Raw genomic sequence first — 26,959 nt, forward strand, 5'->3', positions numbered from 1 at the left:
TATTTCACACCATCTGTTGTTTCCCTTTATGGCCTAGTTCACAGTCAATTTTAAAACTGTCTCAAGCATCTGAAACCAGTGTGGGTGCCTGGTGCAACTCACACGTCATCTAGTTTGCCGGCTGTGAAGTTCACATTCCCACATTTTTTAATCTGAGTTTATCACTAAGTAGATTATGTTCCAGTATTATGGTGTCTAGAATTCAGTTGAGACAACTCCAGCACAGATACCTAGGTGTGTTACAGAGAGTAAGGAACCCTCCGGGTGCAGTCAGCAGTCTAATGAGGAAAACCATATAGCTGATAGCTACCTCAAGCTCTTCTAATTTCATTGCTGATCAGCCTTATGTTACCGAAAATAATGGGTCCAACGGTAGCTTCTTACAATAACTGAGGTTAGAAAGGGGCTCTTACTGAACACCTAGTGTACTAAGATATGATGGAGTTTGACTATATTAATTCAGAGGTACTCCCCACTTCTACACAAACAAGGTCAAAAAAGATTTTTCTAGCAAGACTCTTGGGGTAGTGCCTGAGGCGTAACCCCAAAACAGCACTGTGTCCGGCCACTTGGCTGGGGCCGGGGCGATGCAGCTCACGATGCTGAGAGGAACCAAAGTCTGCCCTTGTGAATCTCATAACCACCTTGATGTGAAACTTTTTATGCAGGATGTGGCTGGACCACCTAGACAATGCTGGAACTTCGTTGAGCTTACAGGCCTGGCTATAGGAAGCGTTGTGCCTAACTGTTAATAAATAAATAAAACTGTTCAACAGCTGCGTTTGCTGCAGAATCTGGCCTGGGATCTAGTTTTACCCTCATCTGCTGGGCAAGGCTGTGAGGGAGCAGCTGATTAACTCTCGTCTGAACCTGGTAACTCACAACCTAACAGAAATAACCCGGATGTTGGGCACAAACCACAGGGCTCAGGTCAGGATCTGAGGCCACTATGAACACCGGCTCAGTTTCTCTTTCAGGATCTGTCAGTTTTGGCTTCCCTAGTGGCTCAGACAGTAAAGAACCTGCCTTCACTGCAGGAGACCCAGCTTTGATTCCTGGGTTGGGAAGATCCCTTGGAGAAGGGAATGGCAACCCATTCCAGTACTGCTGCCTGGATAATTTCATGGACAGAGGACCCTGGCATCCTACAGTCCATGGGGTCACAATGAGCTGGACACGACTGAGCAACTAACACAGCAATATGGACGGGCAGCTGGCAGAGGGACACACATTCTTAGCTGTGTTTTCTTGTTAGGATGATCAACAAGGAATACTGTTCTTTGTCCCTTTTCGTGTTTTCACCTTAAGTCTATTCGGCTAATGTATAACATATGCACATAATTTTGCTTGATATGTTTTCTTATGCCTTGTAAGTTTTTCCAGAAGTATTTCTATTGTAAAAGACATGAAATATATAAGATTAGAGGTTATAACAAACTGCTTTGAAGTCTTAACAAATCTTAAGATTATACACAGTATTATTTTAGATATTTATTTTTCAAAATGACCAGAACCCTTTGACAGGTAGAGATGTTTTTTAATGCCAATCTCTTTAATTAAAAAAAACAATATATACCAGAGACTAGGAGAAAAAATTTCCATGCCCCTTTTATACTTTGGTTTCTGTTCTGACAAATACTAAAAGAGAATGGGTCAGTGGGAATTGTCTTAGTCCAGTAGTCCAATCAAGCTGCTGCAACAAGATCTCACTGGGTAGCTTATAAACAATAGAAATCTTTCACAGTTCTGCAAGCCAGAAGTTCAGACCGGGTGCCAGTGTTGTTGGGTTCTGGTGAAGCCCTCAGGGTTGCAGATGCCAACTTCACACTGTGTCTTCACAGGGCAGGAAGAGCAGGGAGCCCTGTGGGGCGTCTTGAAACAAGGGCACCAATCCCATTCCTAAGAGCTCCACCGTCATGACCTTGTCACCCCACAAAGGCACAGCTCCTAGTACCATCATATCAGAGGTGAGGAGTCAAACATATGAACTGGGGGGCAGGGTGGAAGCTGGGGGACATAAATATTCAGACAATAGTAGGAATTTATGAAATACAAGGGTATTAAGTAGGTATTTTAAGCCCAGGTTACAATCACAGAAATAACAATAAATTATGTGGGAAAATTTAAAAGTACACCAAAAGGGGCAGAAATCAAAAGATGGGAAATGGATCTATAATCTGAATGCAAATTTCTTTAAATTCTGGAACTGTGATATTAAGAAGAAATAACCATGCTAAGTAAATCATATGCCAGGGTGGAATTTCAAAATATAGTTTATATTTCTAGCATCATGAAAAGAATCACTGTAAGCATTACCTTAAAATATTTTTATCAGAAATATAGTTTCGGTAATAAACCATCTGATAAAATTATATATAAACATGTAATCAGATTTACTATACATATGTAATTTTAATACACTCCTATGAATACTCTTTATGGTGTATTTCATATAAAATATAAATTAATTTTAGATTATTAAAAAAACGCAACCAGTTCACAAGACCTGACCACCTACCACGTCGGCTCCCGAGCTCACATCCTGTGCTGAGAAGCCTTCACACACACTGACAGAGACGCCCTGTGAGCCGGTCGACGTCCCTGCAAAAATTCTCCAGGGTACAGAGGTGGCCTGGGAGGTGCTGGTGGAGGAGTCAGGGCCGCCTTTCCGCTCAGGGTGGTTTGGGGAGGGGTGAGAGGGGGAGGTATGTAAAGCTGAATTGAAAGTTTCCTGTATGGTTAAAACGGTCCACGCCCCACTCCATCTCCTCCAAGAAACACTGAAAAAAAAAATTTTTTTTTTTTAAATTTAAACGCTGAAAGTCCCAAGCTTCAAGTCAAGTTTTATGTTGGTACTTTCCGCCAAAAAAAAGCTTAATTCTCTTCTTTTACTTTCCAGGTTTATCACCAAATATCCTGAAGATACCGCTTTTCTTCTTTTAAAGTGGCCAATGTTTTCATTGCCTCTAGTTTCTCAACTCCAGTCTCTCTGCTTATTATTTCCACAAGGGCATCATGGACATCCTTGGCCATATTCTTAGCATCTCTAGAAAAAAAAGAGTAACCGCATTCTGTTTAAGAACAGGAACTGTGCACTAAGTCCTCCTGTATTCACGCATCTCAGGCCGGGCCTGCGTCACCACACTGCAGCCCCCCCTCCATCTCTCTGGAAAGTGACCCTCAGGTCTCCAGGCACTGGTCACCACCACACCCCGCCCCCGCCCAAGGCCAGGCCTTTGCCCAGGGACCACCGGCACATGCAGTGCTGACCACCCCATCCACAGCTTTAAACCCTTCAGCGGGCTCTGTGCTCCAGGAGCAGCCGGAATCTTGAAGAGCCTGGGGACCTCGCACACCGGGCCCTCTTCGTCTCTGCCCTCCCTCCACTCTCAAGGCCTTCCTGGGGGCAAGGAGCTCCCCAGACACGTCTAAGCCTTCATACCCGGCAGGCACATGGGCACACAGTTATTAACAGGCACATCACTGAGAGCTTGCTGAGGGCTGCCCCTTCTTGGTGCATTTCCACAGCCCAGCTCTTTCACTGCAGGCCGGGTGAGGACCCACACAGCACCCGCTGCGCCGTGAGCAGTGCTGCCCCAGCTCTCCACGGGAAGCGGGCGGCTGGGGTGGAGAGCACCTCGCTCACCTCCCATCTCCAGACATCTGCACGGGCCAAAGCGCTCGGCAGGCACTGCAACGTCTGCGGCATGAGTAACTGTCGGGCAGACTCCACTGTGCTGGGAGCTGAACTCGCCCTCCCCCTTCCAGCGAGATTCCTTGAGAAAGCCCTAACGGCCGCCCCAACGTCCTCCTTCTGCTCCCCCCAAGCACGCCAGCAGCACCTCAAGGCCCCCCCCAGCCCTTCCTCACGGCCGGGCTCCAGCCGCCACATCTCCGGTGCCCTGCGTCGTCTTCTTACTCGACTCTCAGCAGCAAAGGCTCCCCCTTGAGACAGTGTCCCCTGGGCTGAGGGACAAGCTCGCGCCTTCCTCGGTGGCTGTCCTCCTCAAGGTCCCTTTGTTTGGTCCACACTAGAGGCCAAGGGGGGTTCACTCTGAGCCCTCACCTCAGACCGGCTATGAGTGCTATCAACCTCACTTCCCGGATGTGAAAGAATGAAGCAGCAGTGATGGTGAAGGGTTACTTCTGGGCTAACATTTTAAGTTCTCAAGTACCAGTTATTCATATACTTGTACATGTATGTTTGTACGCGGACTTTGCCCCCATTATTTTAGAGCTGCATTTAAAACTTCAGCCTAAATCTGACAGCACTGTCGTCTGCAAACAAAAGGAAGACAAAATAACTTCACTAGAAGCTACATGAAAACATAAACCAACACGACATTCAGGAGCTCGGTCCTTTCTGACCTAAAGCAACTTCTTCTAGCTGAGGAGTCCTTAATAGGTCATGAAATCAACTTAGGAGCCAGTTAGCTTTCTTTAAAAATGATACAATGAACAAATAGACGTTATCAGAATGTGTCACAGAGAGTAAGTCCAAAAAGTAAGATCTGTTTTATAAACCTTTTCAATTATATTTATATGTACTCCAGGTCATTATGCCAGTATTTCTTTTTCTGTGTCAGTTTTAGAAATAAAAAACAAAAAACTCAACCTGATAACTTAACAGAATGTTTTAAACACCAGGCCGGGACGTGTTAGGATAAAAAAAAAAAAAAGTGTAGCTTCTCATTTCAAAACTCCTTTTTAATTAGCAAACATTTTGAGTTCCATTAAAACAAGTAGCTAGTTCCTAAATTTTTTTTTCCCTATGGCAATCTTGGGTTTCTACAATGGATCTTGTCTCAGAAAGTAGATGAAACATAAGAATGACTCCTGGCTCATGTCAACTTTGACATTACAAATTATGTCTTAAGAAAAAAATCAAAAAAAAAAAAAAAAAAAAAGAAAAAAATCCTAAATTCACATTCTCAGTGAAAAGTGAAAGTGAAAGTCGCTTAGTCATGTCCAACTCTTTGGCAACCCCATGAACTACACAGTCCATGGAATTCTCCAGGCCAGAATACTGGAGTGGGTAGCTTTTCCCTTCTCCAGGGGATCTTCCCAACCCAGGAATCGAACCCAGGTCTCCCGCCTTGCAGGCAGATTAATTACCAACTGAGCCACAAGGGAAGCCCAAGTATACTGGAGTGGGTGGCCTATCCCATCTCCAGCAGATCTTCCTGCCCCAGGAATCAAACCAGGGTCTCCTGCATTGCAGGCGGATTCTTTACCAACTGAGCTATGAAGGAAGCCATTTTCAGTCAAAACCAAAGCTGTTTTCCTAGGTCAATTGCACAAATCACACGTTTAGTATTCACTGATCAAAATCAATTGAACAATGAATTACGCATAGCAAAAACAAACACAGAAACCTAATTTAAAATAGCACAGAGCAGTTTGCAACATATGAGTTAATTTTCCTTTGGGATCTCAGTTTCCCAACCAGGGACTGAACCTATGCCCCCTGCAGTGGAAGTACGGTCTTAACCACTGGACCCAGGGAGGGCTGCATGAGTTAATTTTCACTTTGTTTTCCCGATAACAACTTCCTGGCTAGCGAGGGTATGTAAAAATAGCTTTAGAACTTTTATTTCTATTCCTGTACTTAAGAATCAGATGTCCCACCCGTACAGGTCCGGACTGTTAACCAATGGGCCCCTGGTTTCTTTAATGAACACCACCGACTGTCCCCAGCCCCCTGCACTCACCCACACACGTAAATGTAACCGCTCTCCTGGAGGAGGACCCCCGCCACTTCCTTGCTGTGACGCTGGAGGCTGTCTTGCACATACTTGGCTGGGCCTTCCTCCTCCCCCACAGCAGCATCTCTTGAGAAGGAGACTTCCAAGTGAGTGAGCACTCCACACTTAAGGAAGTGTCTGAGCTCATCTCTGAAACACGATACGTGAAGAGGTCAGTGGAAGATTTGTAATTTAAAGTTGGAGAAGTCTGAGATGCCAACTGTAGAGTATGGCGGAGCCTTACAACACAAGGGCTGTCAAGTACCTGAACAAATAATCCCTCTCCTTGTGTCTGCAGCCGAAGAACAGCCACGTGGCCCCAAAGGGGCCCCCTGGGTGTCGCTCCTGGAGCTTCTCTCTGAGGGGAAAAGAAAGCCGAGGTCTGGTAGAAAGAATAGGTAACAAAATCTCTTTCTTTTTTGCCTCTCCAGGTAGGTCTATAAGACCCAACTTTGCAGTCACTCAAGGTCCGTTTGCTGAATTTATACTTCATCGTCCACAGGGTAAGTTGGCCACTCCAACGGACACTAGGGAAAGTAAGCTCACCTCTGGGCTGAGACATCTATGACCTTTATATGACATCTCCAGAGCACGGGTATTTCGAATGACCACACTGTGAAACCTAGACTACTTTCTACACTAAATACTAGCAACAATCTTATGACTAAAAGCTCTCAATTAGCATAATAGAGAAGTGGCACAGGGCTCTAAAAGGTACAACACTGCTGCGCAATTTTCAGACATGATTGACATGTCCCACTTTTTTGTTTTCTTAACAACAATAGCAAAAAACTACACAAAGATTTTGTCTGAAAGATATTACTACACTACCCGGGGAGCATTATGTAAGAATTGTTATTTCACACACAGGGAGAGAAGCACAATTTTATTTGTATCAAATAATTATGCCCTGATATGAAGATACATGAATTAATATTCTGTTGAAAATTACTGGTGTTAGGGGTTTGATTTTGAAATGCTGGGTCTTTGTAATTGGGTCTTTGTAATTGGGTCTTTATGACGACCCAGTTAAAGAACAGACGGATGCTAGGAAAGGTTAAGGGCAGGAGAAGGGGATGACAGAGGATGAGATGGCTGGATGGCATCATTGACACAACAGACATGAGTTTGAGCAAGCTCCAGGAGATAGTGAAGGACAGGGAAGCCTTGAGTGCTGCAGTCTATGGGGTTGCAAAGAATCGGACACGACTGAGCAACTGAACAACAAAGGCACAGATGGGGCAGCTGCACATCAACACAGCATCAAGATGTGCTTGAAACCTGTCCCCAACACATGCACTATCATTTACAGTTCAGGGCTGGGCGGTGGGGGGAATAAATACCACAGTAAAAATCAAAGTTCCAGCACAAAAATCTCTAGACAATATATTCACTTTTCCCATAGTGACAAGTTATGCTATGCTATCACACATTTCACAGTAATTTAAAATAAAAATTTTACAACTGAATCCCAATATCCTAAAAACCTCAGAAGAAACAAACAAACAAAAAAAACCGCTCTATTATACTCCCAGCCAGGTCCACCAGGGACACATACCTGTGTTGCAGGAAACCAATGAAGGGGGCCACGCCTGCTCCTGGACCCACCATTATGATGGGGACTGAAGGGTCATTTGGTAAGTGGAAAGAGTTTGTTGTTCGAGGAGAGATGGATATCTGAAACATTAAGCCAGTGCTCATAAGTTTGGGGAAAAAAAAAAAACTTGAACAAAAGCATATAACCAAGGAGATGTCTGCCAAGGAAATCAGAAAGTGGAACTTCCCCTTAATTTCATCACTTCCCCTTTCCCTTAGAAGCATCACAAAATTAAGCAGCAGCATTAAATCTCACTGAAACCACAAACACATTTGTCAATGCAGAGAAATAAACAAGTCTGTCTTGCAAATTTTTGTCTTTCTAAATCAAAAGTATTTTTAAAATGACAGGGCTATTTCCAAGGTAGAACACTGAATAAATAAATAAATAATGAGTTATTTTTCTAGGCCCAAAGAAAAAGACCTGTGTCCTAGTGGGCAACCCATCGAATGTATCATGAAGAAATGCACACACAAAATGAGGACATGGTCCTTCACATCAGGACATGAAGGGGCAATGCAGAGGAACGCCAAGATGGGGTGAAGGGTTTAAGCGGAAATCAGGCACAAGCCAAAGAGAAATGAAGGGCCTGCCCTAAGGATGGCAGAGCACTGCACCACCTCTGCTCCCGCGGGTCCAATGTGGGTCCAGCGTGTGCTGCAAAGCTAGGCTAATAAATGAGATACAGATAAACAAAATCTTTCTGCTACAATTTCAAAAGGGTTTTCTTCTAAACCATGTGTCAGGGACACTGACAAGGCATCAGTTTGTTAATATAGGTGACTCTCAGTTTACTTTGCCATATGCTTCAGTTACCCTGAGTGATACTAACACTCAAGAACAACGGGAATCGTCCCTATATCGCATACAGATATAATCGTATACATTTGAGCCTTTAGTTCAAGGGAAGTTGTCTGAAGTTCATCAACAGGATGGACACAGTACTTTTTAAATGGAGAACTGGCAGAGTTGCGTCAAATGACTATTTTTGTTTTGGAGGGAAGCTGTGATGGATATTACATTAGCCTTATTCACTTGATTCATCCACTTAACAATTTTACTGCAGGTACTCAACACGACAAGCACTTAGGATGGAGAAATGAGCAAAACCAAATCCATCTCGGTGGGACGCATATCCTACTGCGTGAAAGACAATAAACAAACATTCACCTACAGAAAGACAGATAATACGTTAAGTCCCATGAAGCAGAATAAGACTGCTGAAGAGACCACACTTCCATGTTCCAGCGACAGCGAGGAGACGGGAGAGGACTAGTCGGCTCCTGCTGCTCACGGGACGCTCACCCTGGCTGGGCTCAGGGCGGCAGCTCTGCACCACGACCTCCTCCACCTGCATCCAAAGCCAAGGAGCATCCCTGATCTGAGTCATCCCATCTGAGGTCAGAGGGGAAGATGAGAGCGGCAAGTCCAGCACCCCCATCGGGCGCGGAGCTCCTGCTGAGACCTGGCACAAGCCTGTCCGCTCATCTTTCCCTGCGAGGCTGGTCACATGGCCCGGCCACCCAGGAGCGGGAGGGGAAGTCTACTCCCTGGGGGCGGGGCATCTGTGAACCACAGGACCACCTACCAGTTGGGGGACAGCGTGTGGTGGATGGATCATGGATAAAATACAGTATTACACGGCAAGATGAAACTTAAGTAGTTATAAGTTATATCCTTTCGATATATCTGTACCTCCAGGGCCTCAAAACTGGGTAGTCAATAAAAATCTGTTAAAATGGGGAAGGAAGAAGAGGGAAAAGGATAGGAGGAAAGAGAGACAGACTATGTGAGAGGCACCATGCTTGGTGTTTGTAACACAGGTGTTTCAATATGTTATTTTTAACTTTCTGGAGATCATCTGCTATTTTTATGAGACCATGAAGTGACACGATACTCATGTGTCAGTACTATTACTACAGTATTTCTTTTCAAAAGAGAAGTTTCTCAGTTCTCAAAATTTTGTGGCTGTAAGGAAATACACATGGTAAAACACCTGTTCCAGGCAGCAGACTGGGAAAATACAAAATTCAAGGGCAATCTTAAGCCCCAGTCTTCTTGTAAGCTCTCTCAAGTATATATCAGAAGTCTTAATTACCCCAACGGCTGTCAACTTTTTAACTTCAGTAACTTAGAGCAACCGAACCAGGAATAAGACATTACAAATGTCTTATTTTTCAAAACCATGGAAAAGACTTCATGATAAAACCTCAACTTTTTTTTCGATTTCAACCATTCTTATGGGTGAGGAGGGAGAATGTAATTGTTCCCTTTGCATACGGTCTCAAATGAGATTTTGACAAGTGTGAATCAAAACATAAAAACACAAAAGGTCTTCCGTTTACGAACGTGACGAGGAAGGAGCGAAGACTGTACTGTATATAATTCATACTTTACACACTGAGCAAACACATGGACTTATAATACTGAGTGAAAATTATGTTCTCCTGACTTTCCAAAAGACTAAAGCTCAAGCATGGCATAGAGTTTCCTTTGAATGGTTTGTTGGTAACAAAAAAGGCAGGGGACATTTTTCCAACTAAGCAATGAATGCTTTCAGTGTCACCAAAACTGCATACTCCTCGTACCTTGGGAGCCAGGGCTTTCTTGCCATCTGCATTGTTTGCACACGTGTACGGCTGAAGAATTGATTCAACCAAGGTGGCCAGCCAGCCTGTGCACACGCCTCTCCGAAGAACCACCTCCGTGGTGTTAGACAAAAACTCCACAATGTTAAAAATGAAATGAAGCTTCCCTGGGTGAAATAGACTTGAGCTGCAAAGACAGACAGGCAAGTTTTTAAACTCTGCATCAGGACTAACACATACAGGTGTTTTTTTTTTAACTGCACTGAGGGGTATTTCCGAGTGGGCACTAGTCACTTTCTCTACCTTCAGAGAACAGCTCTGCTAATTACTGCAAAGCCGCCCTGCCCCCAGCGTCCTGATATCACTCAGGACAGTTTCTGGTTACCTGTGTGCCCCCAAGACTAGATGAGATTTATACAGAACCCCTCCCTCTCCCCTTCCTCCTCCACCCCCAACCAGGTGGCGAGGCACACCAATAAAGGTCGCAGGGGGAGGACTCGGAGACTCGCTAAGCGGGGAAACGGTTCTGGACCGTAAGAGCGATGGAAGATGCCACGCCCTATGAACTCTGGGGGAACAGGAGTCCAAGCCTGGTTTTCTTCACTCCTTATCACGTCTGCTACCGTCTTCCACAAGTCTGGTAAGTTTTCAGTAAATGGACCTGTAGCTAACAAGGATTTGAAAGCTGGAGTTTCATCGTATTTTAGGAGAAAGACGCTGTGTGTTATGTTAATAAGCATCAGTACCTTGCACACGAGTAGGGTCTGGGTTGGAGCTTGGGAAGATGTTCTAGAAAAGAGCAAAAACAGGTAACTATTAATTCACTCCTACTGAAAATAAAGTATATGTATACATGTGAACTACATGTAAAGATCTGACTTCCAAGTTTTCTCTTACTTAGAACATTCAAAACAACTTTTGTTTCAGCTTTCATCATACTTTTAAGTACCTACACATTCACGGTGAGTAAGCAGACCATTACTAGATACTACATCCAAATCGTAAAGACCAAACAGAACCCGTTTCCTTAATGTGAAGCCAGTATTTCTATCTAAAGGCTGTTTGGTTTTTTTAAAACAGCAAACAGGAGTAAGGTCCACAAATGGGCCTCAGAGTCAAGGAACCAATTATATTGTTTTCTGGGGTGTCTCCAGAGTTTTCAGACTTGAAATACAATCGTGACCCAAAGACGATTAGACTGTGGAAAATACTTAGGCTGAAAATATTTTTCCTTTCTTATATTTATAGGGTTATAACAAAAAACCAGAGTGTAATGGTGGACACTGTTAAATCAAGTAACCCAGAAATCCAGTGGTCTCAAGGTACATAGGTACTCTTTCAAAAGGAGACTAAGAGTCAATAGTTGAATTGTCCACTAATAAACTCTGGAAATTTTTGTGTTCAGTATGTTATCATTTTGATAGCTATTTAGCAAAAATTTGGAAAGCCCTTTCTGAAATGTCTTACAGTTGCAATGTCAGAATAAGGTTTAAAAGAGGGCTCAACACTAACCCTTGGGTCTATTTTCTCACAGAAATTAGGAAATAATTGAAGTTTCTATAAGTCTCAATTATATAAACTTCTAAAGTTTATAAGCTGAAGCTTCAATACTTTGGTTACCTGATGCGAAGAGCCAACTCATTAAAAAAGACCCTGATGCTGGGAAAGATTGAAGGCAGGAGGAGAAGGGGACGGCAGAGGATGAGATGGTTGGATGGCATCACCGTCTCAATGGACATGAGTTTGGGTAAACTCCGCGAGTTGGCGATGGACAGGGAGGCCTGGTGTGCTGCAATCCATGGGGTCGCAAAGAGTTGGATACAACTGAGCGACTGAACTGAACAATTAGCTCAAAAGAAAGAGGGTAAGAGTGTTCATTTGAACAGGAAAATGGGAAGAGCAGCCTCACCACTTGGAGGACAGAGAACATTAAAAAGTAAAGCGGGAAAGCAAGCAGGGCCTGACTTATAAAGGAGGGCCCTTACCATACTTGGCATCAGAAGGGGCCCTGCCGGCCTAACAGTGCAAAGTACAGTACACGTTTTCCTGTCACTATTTATCACGCTAGGAAAACAGACAAGAGATGACAAAAGTACAAGCATAGAAAGTATTAAATAACAAAGGTTTTAAAAGCCCATAAATGCTTACAGTCACCGTCCCTGGTAAACATCTTCCTTAAGGAAGATCTGAAACTCTCTCCTGTTGGAGTACAAGAACCAGAAGACCAGGTGACCTTCCATCTGGATGCCTATCCCCCCAAGTCCACACTCGGAGGCACCCTGAGTAAGGACACTTGCTTATGCTGGGCCAGCACGAGGAGACCCTTGGGCTCTTAAAAGAACCAAAATCTGGACCTGCCCAGGTGGGACATTTCTGAACCCTGCTCACAGAGCGCACACTTCATCACACTCCGTCAATTATCACTATCTTTGAAAAAGATCCTTTTCTTGGAAACCTCATTTTTAGATAAAATTTGGCCAAGAGCTTTCTGAAAAACACATTCGAGGCTGAAGGCTGAGTGAAAAAAGAGAATTACAACTGATTCTATTAATACAGAAAAAGACCCTGCTGCTGGGAAAGATTGAGAGCAGGAGGAGAAGGGGACGATAGAGGGTGAGATGGTTGGATGGCATCATTGATTCAATGGACATGAATCTGAACAAACTCCAGGAGACAGTGAAGGATGGGGAAGCCTGGTGTGCTACAGGCCATGGGGTTGCAAAAAGTCAGACACCTCTTAGCGACTGAACGACAACAACATTGAGAAAAAAATGACAGTGACGACGGCAGGAAAGAAAACTGAAAAAGCGGGGGGGAAAAAAAACGGGAGAGAGATTCTCTGACCTCAAGAAGGAAGTTCAGCCGCTAAGGCCCCGGGAAGCCCAGCTGTGAGACGCTTGCTTACCGGCCAGTCATGGAGACGCGCCCCCACAGGCCTGCAGGAACTCGAGGTGCCCTTGGCACAGAGGGGCTGCCCGGGGAGCGGGGCTGTGACGGTGGCCACTCACCGAGCAGGAGGCCGAGTGGAGGCTGGCAGGACGGGAAGGCCCGCAGCAGGTCGGACAGGCAGGCGCCGGCGTCCCTGACGAAGCGGGCGTAGTCGGCCGCCCCCTGCCGACTGCACAGCTCCAGCAGCCGCCGCCTCTCGGCGCCGTCGCCGGTGTGGTCCGCGAGGGCTCGCAGGAACGCCTGTGGCCAAGAAGCCAACAAGTCACCACGTGCTCTGCATCAGAACGCGGGGCTGGTGTCCACCTGGGATGTGCCCAATCTTAAAGAAAAAGGGGGTGTGGCCACCAGGAGTGTGGCCGGGAAAAGGGCATTTCGTTTCGTATTTGCTCTGATGGCAGCCTATCGAAGTGGGAAGACCCACTTTTGTTTTTTGGTCACCTTCCCTGTATCTTAAACTGACCTAATCAGTCATAAGCACAGTCTCAAATTACACTATAGGTCTATGTGAGTAAGCAGGAAGTCAAGTCTCCCAAGCAAACTTTTTTTTTTAGTATTTATTTATGTAGCATCTAGTACCCCGGCATGTGGGATCTAGCTCCCTGACCAGGGATCAAACCCAGGGCCCCTGCATTGGGAGCCCAGAGTCTTAGCCACCAGACCACCAAGGAAGTCCCTCATTAACCACATGTTTTTATCTCAGGACACAATACCTATTCCTGCCTTAGCTGATGACTACAACCTGGATTTCAACACGTATTTGACCACCATTAAGAGCTTTTTCTGACAAGCACTGGGTACAAGAGGACACCTAACTTGCCCAAAAGGCTTCACAGGAGAGTGGGAGCAACAACACTACCTGAAACGGGAGTGGACACCACTACATCCACGGCCCCTGCATCCTGCAGGCCCAGATGCCCTTGACAGGGACGACGAGATCACATTCCCGTGGGGCCACAGGTTTCCACTGACTAGCCAAGAATCCCTGCCGAACCTACCCAGAGACCCACCAGCTACAGGAGCGCAGGAGCTTACCAAGAACACTTCCAGCCAAACTTTCTCAAGTCAATAAACCTTCCCAAGTTACAGGCTAAAACAGTAGCATATTTCTCACTTTAGTTAACAGAAACTTCACAGGACTAATATAGGAAATACTGTATTATGTAGAAAACAAGTTGACAAACATTACTAAAACTTAAATTCTAAATATTTTTAACACAGTAATTGTACTCCAAGGAATTTATTTTAAAAAGAAAATTTAGACAGGTGCATACAGATGCAAACAGAAGGTTGACCTAATGGACTGTCGTTAATCAAATCAACAATTACAGCATCTTTTAATAAGATCTCCAGTATGTTTCCATGTTGGGATATGCAAACTCATGATTTCTTTTTAATTAAAAAAGGCAAGTTACAGAACAGCATATATACTAGCAGCACAGATTCAAATGCTAACTGCAGTGTGACAGTGGCTCAGTCGTGTCTGACTCTTTACAACCCAGGGACCAGAGCCCACCAGGTTCCTCTGCCCTTGGGGCTCTCCAGGCAAGAACTGCAGCGGGTTGCCATTTCCTTCTCCAGGGGATCTCCCCAACCCAGGGACTGAACCCAGATCTCCTGCTTTGCAGGCAGATTCTCTACTCTCTGAGCCACCAAGGGAAGCCCTATTAACTGCAGGGGGCTAATTAAAAAGCACTTTTGCTTCCTGAATTACTTTTGTGTCCAGACTTTTTACAAGCATACTGCTTTTGCAGTAAGCAAAAATACATTTTTAAATATATACATTGTGAAGTTTTCAGAAATGGTAGAGTTGAACTAAAATTATGAAATTATGCAGGAGATTTTCATCACAGTGCATCGTAAATTTACTCAAATTATACCCAGGATTCAGCCTCTCCACTGAGTTCACTTCCTGAAGAACTACAAATGCAGTCAACACGTTAATAAAACAGAAGATGAACACTGCAGTGTGGACAGTGTAATGTAATAATAGTATTGTTTCTGCTCATTTGCAATACAAGTTTGGTAAAACAGCTTGGAAAGTTTGCCCACTAACATCCGTTGTAGGAACAGGGCTAGAAAAACAGCCGTAACAGCGGCACAATACTGACTGACACCTAGTGGACCTTCACCTCCAAGCCCGTCTCGCGTCAGTGTGACCCAGCAAAACCCTCCGCTGTGCCCTGGAGAATTCGGCCGTAACAAATTAACTGCAGACTTTCACACAAAAGGGGTCTTCCCAACCTTAAATGAGGGACAGGTGAGGGAAACCCCTAGCCTCCTGTCAGCTAGGGAAGAAGTGTCCGTGCGCAGCTGGAAAACCCATGTCATTGAGGGCCACTTTCATCACTGGTTACCGTGCAACACTGAGTTAACATCTAGTAAAATAAGATTAAGGAAAAGCCCTACTTGAAATTCTTGTTTCAAAAGAAAACGTAACACTTCAATTTAAGAGCAATTTAAAAATATTTGTCCATGACATCACAGAGACACAGCATGCCTTGGGAACTATTCTGAACACAGGCTGTGAAGACCACATTTTCTAAGCCTTCAAATGATTTAATAAACTCTATAGAAACATAAGTATATTTTTAAGTAGATACCAAAAGAACTTAAAAAAACAATACCTTCTTGGGAACGGCTCGTATTTCGAGGCACCAGGTGAGAAGGAAGTGGAGAGAACACCTCTCAGGTACATGCTCGGGCAAGGCTGCGCCTGTCCAGGTAGATGGGGAAGAGCTCACGACTCAGAAAATAAAGATGTTTCCAACCCCGATAAACACTAACAGCTGTAATCCTTTACATTATAGTGCTATCAAAGTACAACATGACGCTTATTCAGTCAAAAGATTTCCTCACAAAGAATGTGAAAGAAAAATCCACTTTACAAAAACAATTTCACTAATTCAACAGTACTACTGTACCAGCCACACCTACCAAATCTAGGTTTACTAAACAAAAGGAAGGGAAATCATCTAAAACCAAGGAACAAAAAGCCCAGGAATCAAACTGGGGTCTCCTGCACTGCAGGTGGATTCTTTACCAACTGAGCTATCAGGGAAGCCCCTCCCTGGCAGTGGTCCCACAACACTGCCTGTTGTCCTCAGAAAGAATTTCAGAGCTGCCTGAGCTCTAGTTTCAGATTCTAAGCAAATCGCTGTAAAATAATTTTCTTTAATCATGGAAAAAGCAATTACTTTCATGTATTAAATAAGCAATAACAAATACGCCATGGGACACAAACATAAAACTACCTTTTTTTTTCTTTTGCCATATAGTGCAGTTTGTGGGATGTTCTCCCACCAGGAATTAAACCTGGGCCCCAGAATTGAAGGCCCAGAGTCCTAACCACCAGGGAACTCACAGCAAAAAGCAGTTTTTAAAACAGATTCATATAATATAGTTTTACTGCATGACAACTCTAGTGTGCAAACTTAGAAAAAAAGCAATGCTGATTGAAAAAAAACAACCTAACAAATTGGCTCAACTAACCAACCTACTTCTCTGAAACCATAGTTATATTCATCTTTGTGTTTCCCAGTTTGCTGTAAGCGTGCTAATGTCTAGAGTTCTGGAAGGGTTGATTCTTCAACTTCATTTTTAATGTCTGTAAGCATCCAATAAGCATAAACTCTATCGCCATCTCATTCAGGGTAACTGACTCACCCAGGGCACCTGCTGTGGATGCTAAGGACTCCCACCCAAGACCAAGGACGGCCCTCAGGCACCTCTGCAGACTCGTGCTGCCACCCCCGTCCCCCCAAGGACGTCCAGAGCAGGAAGACATCAGGCCTGCACCTTTCTTCCTCGTGTCTGCCTTAATCGTCACAGCGACACGGTGCTCTCTCCTGTCTGCGAGCTGCAGTCTCTGCAGCAGGAACTGTACTTCAGAGTCGCTGTTGGGACAGATCACATTGAAGGCATCTCCAGGCTGGTAGGAAAAATCTGTTTTCTAGAGAAGAGCCGACACGAAATAAAAAAATGCCACATGAGTTAAGAGTTTTAGCTGTGGGGCAACCAACACAGTTTTTCTTATATGAACATCTGAACATACAAATTCATTTTTGGCAATTAGAATTATTTTGTTTCTAACAAATAAGACCAATTAACTGAACAAGCATACTTGTACTAGGAGTTATTTTCAAAAAAGAAATTCTGTAATTATCTAATGTTTTGCTCTATATCGAGTATTCACAGACTAGAAATTAAGACCTGCCTCTTCTAGAGATTAAGGTGTCCCAGTAAGCAGTGTTTTTAATAATCCATGTAAAAACCCTCTTTTGAAAACATACACACACACTTTAGGAGCAAAGAAACTGCTCTTCAGTGGTCTCTCCTTACTCCTTTCCTTCGGGGAGGAGCGGGGTGGGCGAGACCGCTTTTCTTCCTTCAGGGACACGCAACACTGGAGCATCTGGCTCAGCCCTGGCTGTGCACAGACCCAGGCTCCGGGTGGGGCCACCTCCCACAGCAGGTCTACACACTCTGCACAGAGTGGGTGAGGGTGTGGAGGGCTCTGGGAAGGGGCCTCTGACCACACATGCCCACACCCCTAGCCTGTGAGGGACGCAGACACAGACCAGACCCACCAGTCGGCCAAATCTCACCTCTTTATGACAGAAATGTGTAACAGAAGTGAAATGCTTTCATGTATACAAGATATTTAACAGTGGGGATAAAAATGTTCAAAAGAAAATGGAATTACTCAGTAGTATGAGAGTCCCTTGGACTGCAAGGAGGTCAAAACAGTCAATCTGAAAGGAAATCAACCCTGAATATTCACTTGCAAGGACTGATGCTAAAGTTCCAATACTTTGGCCACCTGATGCGAAGAGCTGACTTATTGGAAAAGACCTGGAAGCTGAGAAAGATTAAAGGCAGAAGGAGAAGGGGGCAGCAGAGGATGAGACGGCTAGAAAGCATCACCAACCGACTCAACGGACATGAGTTTGATCAAGCTCCAGGAGACAGTGAAGGACAGGGAAGCCTGGAGTGCTGCAGTCCATGGGGTCACAAAGAGTCAGACACAGCTTAGCAACTGAACAGAACAACAGCATGTAAGCAAAACCATCCAGTTTTGATGCCTGCTGTATTTCTTTTTCTATTAGAAATTCAACTAAACCTCCAGCAACAGCCTTGACACAGTCTTTTCTGAAAGCCCAGCCCACTGAGCTCCACGGGACCCGCATCCAGGGCTGAGCTGCACGACTGTAGCAGGGCCAGTCACGGCTTCCCACCTGAGGCCTGCGGCTGGGGCGGGGGCTGGGGAAGGCCTATGGATGGGGCTCCCGAGAGCCACACAGAAACCCCCTAAAACTGTGTGCAAAATGCTTATATGTAATCCTTCTTCTGGAGAGGGGGGTCCATGACTTCTCCCAGATTCTCAAAGGAACATGGACCACCACTCTGAGAAGTGACCGTCACACGACGGGCTAGCCTGGGCTCAACTTCCCTGGCCGCTGATCTCAGCTTCCTTGCCTGGGGCTCCTATATGCCAGTGCTGTCCTGATTCCACTACTCTTTCGTGGCTTAATGAGCAAGGCAGCAACACTACTCTTTCCAAGTGGAATCACCTCCAGTCACTCCTCATTTCAGCCACTCCTTGAAGTGGAAAGAAAACAGGGATGAGATGGAGAGACAAAATGACGGGTCAGGAATAAACATGACAGGCCAGGTGGCTGGCCGCTGTCCAGCCAGCACCTCCTCCTTCCGGCCTGTGCGGGTGAGGACACACCACAGGTAAGCCTCCACGCTGACTGACAACATCCCTGTGCTCAGAAACACATTCTGGAACTCACCGAAACGTCCAGTTCTATCAGAAGAGTAGTTTTTATGGCATCATTCGTTGTCAGTTGAACTGCCTTTGAAATTGGAACGTGAAACACTGGATCCACCGAACTCACAGATGCGTGGCTTTCCTCCTTGAGAAAGAAATGTGATAAAGTGCTACGAAATGCGATTTTCAATTATACTTACCACTGCTTCACTTGGCGGCAACATCAGAGCTACAGGATCTTTCAACACTCCCTGGTGAGATTTCAGAATTCTTTTCTAAGGTAAATGCCTACAGACAGGCCTCTCAATCTTTCAGAAGAGAAGCTCATCTATATTTTAAACTACTTGTCTACTAGACTAAAATTTCTGAGAGTATATGGGAAACATCAGATACTAGCACTTTCCATGGAAAGGTCTAACAGTCTTCCTAATGAACTATGCAAAAAGAAATAGTGTGTGTGCACATTTCAGAAGGAGATTCTAAAGGAGTGACAGATGTTTACGGTCGGGAGCTGTCTGCAGATGGTGACAAGAGCCCTCAGAGCGGCGGGCGGTGCCGTCCCACAGAGCTTTCTGGACGGCGGGGGTGCTCCATGACCTCACTGGCCGATAGCTGACCACTGGGCAATGGAAACATGGCTGGTGCGACTCAAGCATTGAATTCTTAATTTAATTTTCATTAATTAACAGTAGCAACATGCAGGTAAAATTAAACAATACAGGCCTTGGGAAATTAGAAAGAAACCCAAATCTTGGTCCTACCTCACCAGATTCATAACCTGATGATTCTAAATTCTAATAAAAATAGAAACTTACATCTCGGAAAGTGCTGGTCAGTTAACTGTGGATGAGTGGCTATGTGGGAAGGCCGGGGAGAAGGCCAGGGCTGAGGTCTGAGAGTTGTAGTGACGGGGACAGGGGCACGGCCTTCGGCAGGGCTGCCGGCAGTGCTCACAGTGGGTCCCCAGCCCCTCGCCGTCACCTCCGAGTAACCCCTGAGCACTCAAGGTCACACCTCCGTCTAGAGGCCACCCCATCCAAAGACTCATCAACGACTGTACAGCCCAGCCCCTGTGCAGAGCTCACAGCAACCCTGAAGGGCCGCCTGGCTTCGGAGGGCCCTGCAGCTCAGCTTCTCCTGTGCCCCGGCCGGCTCCTGCCCCCTGACATCCCGGGGTGAGGAGGAGGCCCTGAAGACCATTTCACAGTGATTCCCAGGAACCCAGCCTGGGACAGCCAGGCCAGAGTGGCCCGAGAAAGTCGCTAAAATGGGCATGTGGCGCTGGAGGGCTGCCCCGGCCGGCAGTGAGAACATACCTGGTGACACGTGCTCGGGACAAGGAGGGGGCAGCACCGACCGGGCCGCTGGGACTGGAGGCCTACGGCTAAGCTTCACCGACACTTTTGGAAAAAATGCAAAAAGCCAAGAATAATGAGGCAACAACTAAAATCTACCAGTGAAAGCCAGAGGACACAATCAGTAGCTTACACATGAGCGCTCACCAGCTGCAGCCTGAGGGCAGAGAAAGCCAGGGAGACTTGGCAGGGAAGAATGGGGGAGAGCCACCTAAGTGAGACAAGCCCTGGCACCCGCGGAAGGGACCGCTCCTTCCTTAAGGACAAGAGCTCCCTTCTTGCATTAAGACAACGCGGGGACTCCACCCCGCACCCTATCCCTCCTCCTGGCTGCTGGACCAAAACTACAGAAGCAACTGGCTGCCCGTGCGCTGGGCCAGCTCCAAAGCAAGGGCAGGACAGCAACATGCATCAACAGAACAGAACACGTGTGCCCCAGACAGAAGGCTGAGGTCCCGGGCCAGGCGGGGCAGGACACAGGTCTGGATGAAGGGCTTTCTAACTGGGACACTCTCCCAGGACACAGGCTTTCCTCACCCTGGCAGAGCCCCAGAGATGACGTAAACACACGGACAGCAGGGCAACTAGAGCAAAGAAAAAGCTAAGTGGGGCAGAAATGCCAAGACATCTGAGGACAGGATTGAAAAGCTCAGAGAAGAAGGCCTGTCAGAGTGGACAAAACCACGTAAGGCCAAACCCACCAGCTGACAGGGGCTCCCTGGAGCGCCCAGAGACCACTGCACTGCCAAGGCCAACAGGCCCGCGCTGGTCAGGGGGACAGCAGCACCACTGAGCTCCCTGCTGACCAGAGCTCACAAAGTGGGCACCCAGCAACAGGAAAACCAGAGCCACCCTGCCCCCCGCCCCCGGGCACCAAGGACGGAGGGAGGCGGGAGCACCTGGCCAGGAACGCTGGGGGGAGGGGTGTGCATAAGGACCACAGTGAGTAGAGAAGCTGGGGGGCGGCCAGGGGCCCAACTCCCAGGAATAACAAGAATGACGAACTCATGGCTTCCAGAGCATCAGAGTGAACGGGCGGCCGCCAAGGGCGCTGATCAGTCCTCACAAGGGAAAGAAACCAAGACGTCATGAGCGGGAAGCTGTCCCAATGAACGCTCAAGGCCCTCTGTCCAGCTGCTGGACCTGAGTCCCACCCGATGGCAGGAGCAGGCAGGCCCCCAGAAGGAGCGACTCCATGAGGCACAGAAACCACACTGATGCTGCCCCAGGGGTAAAGGAGCACTGGACTCAGGGACACGGGGAGAGCGGCCAGGTGCAGCTGCTGGCCACACAGGCCCGAGGGCTGAGCCCGGGGGGGACCAGAGTCCTGGGGAAAAGGAGCACTGGACTCGGGACGCGGGGAGAGCGGCCAGGTGTGGCTGCTGGGCCACAGCCCCGAGGTCTGAGCTCGGGGGGGAACCAGAGTCCTGGGGAAAAGGAGCACTGGACTCGGGAAGCAGGGAGAGCGGCCAGGTGCGGCTGCTGGGTCACACAGCCCCGAGGGCTGCAGCCAGGGGTGACCGTAGTCCTCGGGTAAAGGAGCGCTGGACTTGGGACGTGGGGAGAGCGGCCAGGTGCAGCTGCTGGCCACACAGCCCCGACGCCTGCGGCCGGGGGGGGGACCAGAGTCCTGGCCTGAGTCTGGCTCACAGGGCCCAGAGGCTCACCTGCGGTTAGCATAGCCCCAGGGTGAAATCTTGGCCTGCGGGCTAGGTACGAGCCATCAAGTGACTGAGCCGCATGCACTGAAGCTCAGCTTCCCGCTCTGCCCGACCCGGGGCCCATCCTCCCCTCCCCCACCCGCCCCGCTCCCCAAGGGGGTATCCAAAGATGGGGCCCTAAAATAGGAAACTTTTTTCCTCAATCCCTTATCCTCTAGGTATATCCTTTAAACAGATTTACACAAGTTTCCGTTAAATAGCTGAGATTTTAAAAAATCTTGTGAAGACATTACCAACAACTCAAGTCTATTTAATAACACCTATCATAAAAGAAACTCTCAGGCAGATCCTAAGTGAAGCGCCTTGTCAGATCAATAAGAGATCGACACCCCTGCCACACACTCATCCTTGCAAGGCAAACCCGGGCCGGCTCACCACCCTGAGTCCACCTGCCTGGCATGTTTATCACAGCCACAGCACCTGTCCCCAATTCCGACTAAGAGGTACTTATTGTGATAATCCCTTTTAATAAAGAATGAAACATGAGTGTGAAAACAATAACCCAGGGAAGGTCATATAAAAACCTATCTGTTTATATGAATGCATTAGAAAAACATTGTAAAAATATGACGGTGAAAACACCGGTATGCATATCAAGTGTTTGCAAACAGTTTTCAAATAAACTAGAAAGTTGGACTTAAATTGTTCCTCAAATGTCTTTCCTCATTTAATAAAAGAAAAAGAAGAAACCAGAAACCACGACAGTTGCGTTAAGGGTGTGGTTTACCTGAGAAAGCCCACATGGAACTCCCTCTGAACAGAGAGGGGTCAGCCAGGCGTCACAAGACTGGCTGCCCTGGAAGCTTATTCCAAGCACGTTGGAAGAAATTTCAGGGAACCATATGCTGACAATCGTGGGGTAATATCAGCTATTATTCAACTTGATGCTCAGAAATGTACGGACCACTTTAAAGTCATTTATTTACTGATAGGAAAAATACTCAAGGCATAGGGAAAAAAAAGACTTAAACAGACAAAAACAGGTCTATAAAATATTACCAAGAGAAAGAAAAACCCCTAAGATGGAGAATCCCAGGACAGCAAAGATCCACACTGGAAAAGTGACCTCACTGTACCTGACTCAGATTAGTTGCTGAGATGGTTTCCTGACTGCCCACAACTCACCCTTACCTGACTGACATCTAAAGCAAGAAGCCAGGACGTTACTTCTCCAAGGCAATGGAGAAACTGAGCTTGTACCCATTTACTTCTTCAAAGAGAAGCCAGGCAATAATACAAGCACATCTGTAACACTCGGAGGTGACGCCTCTTTGGGAGCGACTCAACTCCACCATTGCAGTTCCAATAAAACTTCATTTACACAAGAAATGGTAGACCATACTCACCCAGCATGCTGTAGCTTGTTCCTCTGCCATAATATAATTAAAAAAACACCACCAACATCATTGCTTACCTGGCCAAGGGCCTCCTCCAGATGCACCTCTAAATATTCCGGTGGTAAAGCAGGAATATTCAGAGAGGCTTGTGAAAGTGGGGGTACTGAACAGGTAAGCGAGGCCTCAAAGTCTGCAATCAAAGTACTTGATTGACTGCTGTTCACTGCATTTTGTTCCAAAACTTCAGCAGCCTTTCCTCCAGAATCATCTAATCTCAGAAGTCCAACTTGTGATTCCACATGTAATAATTCCGGTGTTAAGGGATCTGTCCTCTGGGAGGCATGAGATGCCATCGTGAGAGTTTCACTTGTATCCTCTCTTCCTCTGTTCAACAGAAAATGCTTCTCGAGGGCGGCCCAGAGTCCATTAATCCATGGCTCAACCACAAGTTCTAAACTGAGTTGGAAAAAAACAGGAAAAAAGAAACAAACACTTAAGTTCTCCATTTAAACACTTAACAACAGGATAACATGAGAGTCTGTCCGTTTGAGAGAATGCTGTGCAACTGGCAGAAACATTCACCAGGACGGCCATTCAGAAGACAAAAATACTTATGATTAAGCTAAAAGCCAAAACTTCACTGTGTTCATTAGCACTGAGCTATAAAAAAGTATGAACATGCATAAAAGTCAGAGAACAAAAATGAGGATGATTTAGCAAAAGGTAACAGGAGTTTGATTCCACTTAACTTCCTAAAATAGAGTTGATATTGTAAGAAGACGTCATTTTAAACAGGCATGCTAAATCTGATGACGCTAACTGAACATACCCAAAATCCAAGTCTACTCTAATATCATAAATGATAATTATATCAAATGCACCACCTTTTTTGCCTAGCCAATTTACTGATCTTTGTTTCCTACAGATTAAGATACCACCAAGAACCCACTCCAGATTAATGCTCTTTGACTAATAGCTCAACCCTTCAATCATACTTTAGGAGAGCTGAATTAACCGTAAGTACATCGTAAAATATGCTCATCTACTGGCTGGAGAAAGAAATGGCAACCCACTCCAGTATGCTTGCCAGGAAAATCCCATGGGCAGAGGAGCCTGGCAGACTACAGTCCTTGGGGTCGCAAAAGAGTCGGACACAACTTAGCAACTAAATAACAAACTGACTACTGGCAAAGTATGACAACAGTAACATTCCCTATGCTCTGTTCACAGAGTGAATGGCTAAGCACTGCATCAAGACCTTGAGAAGGACATCTCTGTCATTTTCAATCACAACTCCAATGCGTGATCAATTAAGTTCCAATTCATGGAGCTAAGTGACAAGAGGAGACACATTTTAGACCTCTGTCTTATCGAGACTTTGGCTATAATTTCATTGTATTCATTTACTGCTCATGTGGTACATAGTTCAAAATTTGGTGATATAGTACATCCATTCCTCAGGGGCATTTGGAAGAGCAAGCATATAAAATTAATGGTTCAATAATGACAGCTACCTTTAAAACACAATTCTCACAACTCAGAAATACTAATACGGTAATACGCTTAAAAGAAAGCTCATGCCCATGGAGTATGCACTATATGGTGGATGTTGTTCTAAAACAAGTTTTATTCATTCATTTGATGCTTCAAAGAACCTTAAACAATATATATTGTTATTATCCATTTCACAAGGGGGAACACCAACACACAAAAAGTTTAAGTAATTTGAGCAATGCTTCATAGCCAGTAAGTGGGGAAAACCAAGGATCTGAACTCAGGTATTTGAACTCCAGTCTACATTCTTAACCCCTTCAATGTGGTGGTACAGTAAGCCAAGATGTCTCCTTGAAAATATTCTAATTTTAGAAAAGAGTACTTAGGTTGAAAATTTTAGAGATGCACGCTGCTAAAATATACATTGAAGAATTTTAATGGTCAATGCAATAAATCAACAGTGAAATGAAAAGCCTCTGAAGTAAAATATGAGTTGAGCAATAGGACTAACAGATTTATAAGCGTTTAGCATTTAAACAGCTCATAAAAGACAATAAACATTTAATGCCAACAACGTTTCTCATGGGAAAAAGAGCCCAATACAACGAGACAAAACTGAAAGGTAACAAGCAAGGCAATGTGGTGGAGCTGTCACCATAAAGGACATGTGCCCTGGGGCAATGGGAAAAAACTCACAGCACCACAGCTGCAGAAAATGGTGGACGTATGGACTCACAAAGGTGAGTTACGGGCAAACAGAAGTGTCTCCTACATGCCCATGCAAGGCGGCATATGCAGAAAAGCACAGCCTTTGCTGAACTTGTCATGTGGCATAAGCCCAGATCTAGTGGGTGAGATTTACTTAATACACAGAGCCAGTAGAAAAAAATTCGAGTGCGTGCATGTGCTGTTATGACAGAATAAGGACAATTCTATAAGGTCTCTGAATTAACACATTAAGAGGATTTGTAAGGCGGCACATAGGGTGAAATATTGAACTGTAAAAACAAGAACAAATTAATGAAATAGAAATTACATTCCTGGTTGGCAGGGTGGTAAATGCCCATGAAGATGGGGAGGGAGAGCCCCAAGGAGCAGGGGTGCTGGGAAGGCCTCTGTTTCCCGTCTCCACCTGTAATGCGCCTGTAATGCGCGCGGGCAGCTGGGCGCCCTCCACGGGGAGGTCCAGAGTCCAGTCACTCCCCTGCAGCCACTCACTCTCCAAGTTCCTAAAGAAAACAATGACTTTTACAAATAGCTGCACATTTCTATGCCTGAGGTAACTGTACTGGGCTACCTTCCTAATGTCTTCCATTAGCAGACACTGAGATGGATGAGGCACTTTAAAAAAAAGAAAAAAAAATCAGCAAACAGATAAATCAAACTCTGAAGGATTTTCCTTGGTCCCAAAACTAAAATAGGACTTTCAAGATTGAAAGTTAATGCTAGTTCAAAAATGAACCCCTTTTGTAAACTGACTTACATCATGTACAAACACGGTTTACTGGAAACGATAGAGGTACATTGCTCTTACCCTACACAGTCATCCGCGTGGCCAGTGTTGTAGAAATGCTGGGCTCCAAGCTCCTGAAGTCGTTTATCAATTACCTTCCCCCCGTTACAGAAGTACGTGTATTCTGAATCACCCAGACCTAGAGTCCAAATGGGTTATTAGCATGCAGTAAGGTTTAAATTTAACCACATACACAAGAGAGAAACAAAACATTCAGAAGACCACCACTCAAAGCTCTTCTTGATGTAACAGGAAATAATGTGCAGCTTTGTATTATTTTTTCCTTGAGGAATACTAACTATGCAAACAGAAACAAAACAAGTACTTTGGACCACTGTTAACAGAAATATATCTCACATTTTTGTTTCCATGAATTTATGTAAAAATATGGTAATCTGAAAATAAGGATTAGCGTACCAAATGAGAGGGTGACAGGCAGGAAGGCCAGGGGTCTCCAAAGGGAGGAAAGAGGCTCCAAGTGTCAGACACTTTTTCTCTCTCTCTTAAGCAGCAGGAGGAAACATACTAGTGTTAATTTTTTCCCCTTCTCTATACAAATTTAAAAAAAGTTTTCTCTTAAAATTCTGTGTTGCCATGACGACACCTGGCTCCACCAGAACTTAACTTTTCTCAAACCTTGAGCTAACCAATGCATTTTCTTATGGAAATGTTTGTCTTAAGCTATGTTAATGAACTATGTATTTACCTTAGACTCTGGTCTTTCTTCAAGTCTTTCCTCTTGGGACTTAGAATGACAAGGACTCAACAAACCTATATGTTCTACTCATACACTGTTCCCCTAATCTCTAACTGTTAATGAAACTGTATATTTTCTTGGAAACCTGCCTTTCTTCAAGATTCATGTCAATCGTTTTATGGCCTGGGATG

General features: G+C 45.5%; 1 protein-coding gene across 7 annotated transcripts in view; it reads right to left on the minus strand.

Moving 5' to 3' along the window:
* Positions 1-1,478: 1,478 nt before the first annotated feature.
* Positions 1,479-26,959, minus strand: part of MTRR (5-methyltetrahydrofolate-homocysteine methyltransferase reductase) — a 32,324-nt gene continuing 6,843 nt past the window's right edge. For 4 of the 7 annotated variants that reach the window (XM_043887525.1, XM_043887524.1, XM_043887527.1 and 1 more), the window contains exons 4-15: positions 26,093-26,210; positions 23,142-23,520; positions 18,674-18,796; positions 16,674-16,827; positions 15,503-15,591; positions 12,938-13,118; positions 10,676-10,718; positions 9,930-10,116; positions 7,303-7,421; positions 6,010-6,102; positions 5,712-5,894; positions 1,479-3,046 (exon numbers count right to left, since the gene is read on the minus strand). In XM_043887525.1, the coding sequence (XP_043743460.1) occupies positions 2,905-3,046; positions 5,712-5,894; positions 6,010-6,102; positions 7,303-7,421; positions 9,930-10,116; positions 10,676-10,718; positions 12,938-13,118; positions 15,503-15,591; positions 16,674-16,827; positions 18,674-18,796; positions 23,142-23,520; positions 26,093-26,210 (1,811 nt within the window). In that variant the 3' untranslated portion in view covers positions 1,479-2,904. The remainder of the gene's footprint in view (positions 3,047-5,711; positions 5,895-6,009; positions 6,103-7,302; positions 7,422-9,929; positions 10,117-10,675; positions 10,719-12,937; positions 13,119-15,502; positions 15,592-16,673; positions 16,828-18,673; positions 18,797-23,141; positions 23,521-26,092; positions 26,211-26,959) is intronic. The other 3 variants (XR_006337795.1, XM_043887528.1, XM_043887529.1) reach the window with 3 other exon arrangements.

The sequence above is a fragment of the Cervus elaphus genome, chromosome 25 (assembly GCF_910594005.1).
Source record: "Cervus elaphus chromosome 25, mCerEla1.1, whole genome shotgun sequence".
NCBI lineage: Eukaryota > Metazoa > Chordata > Mammalia > Artiodactyla > Cervidae > Cervus > Cervus elaphus.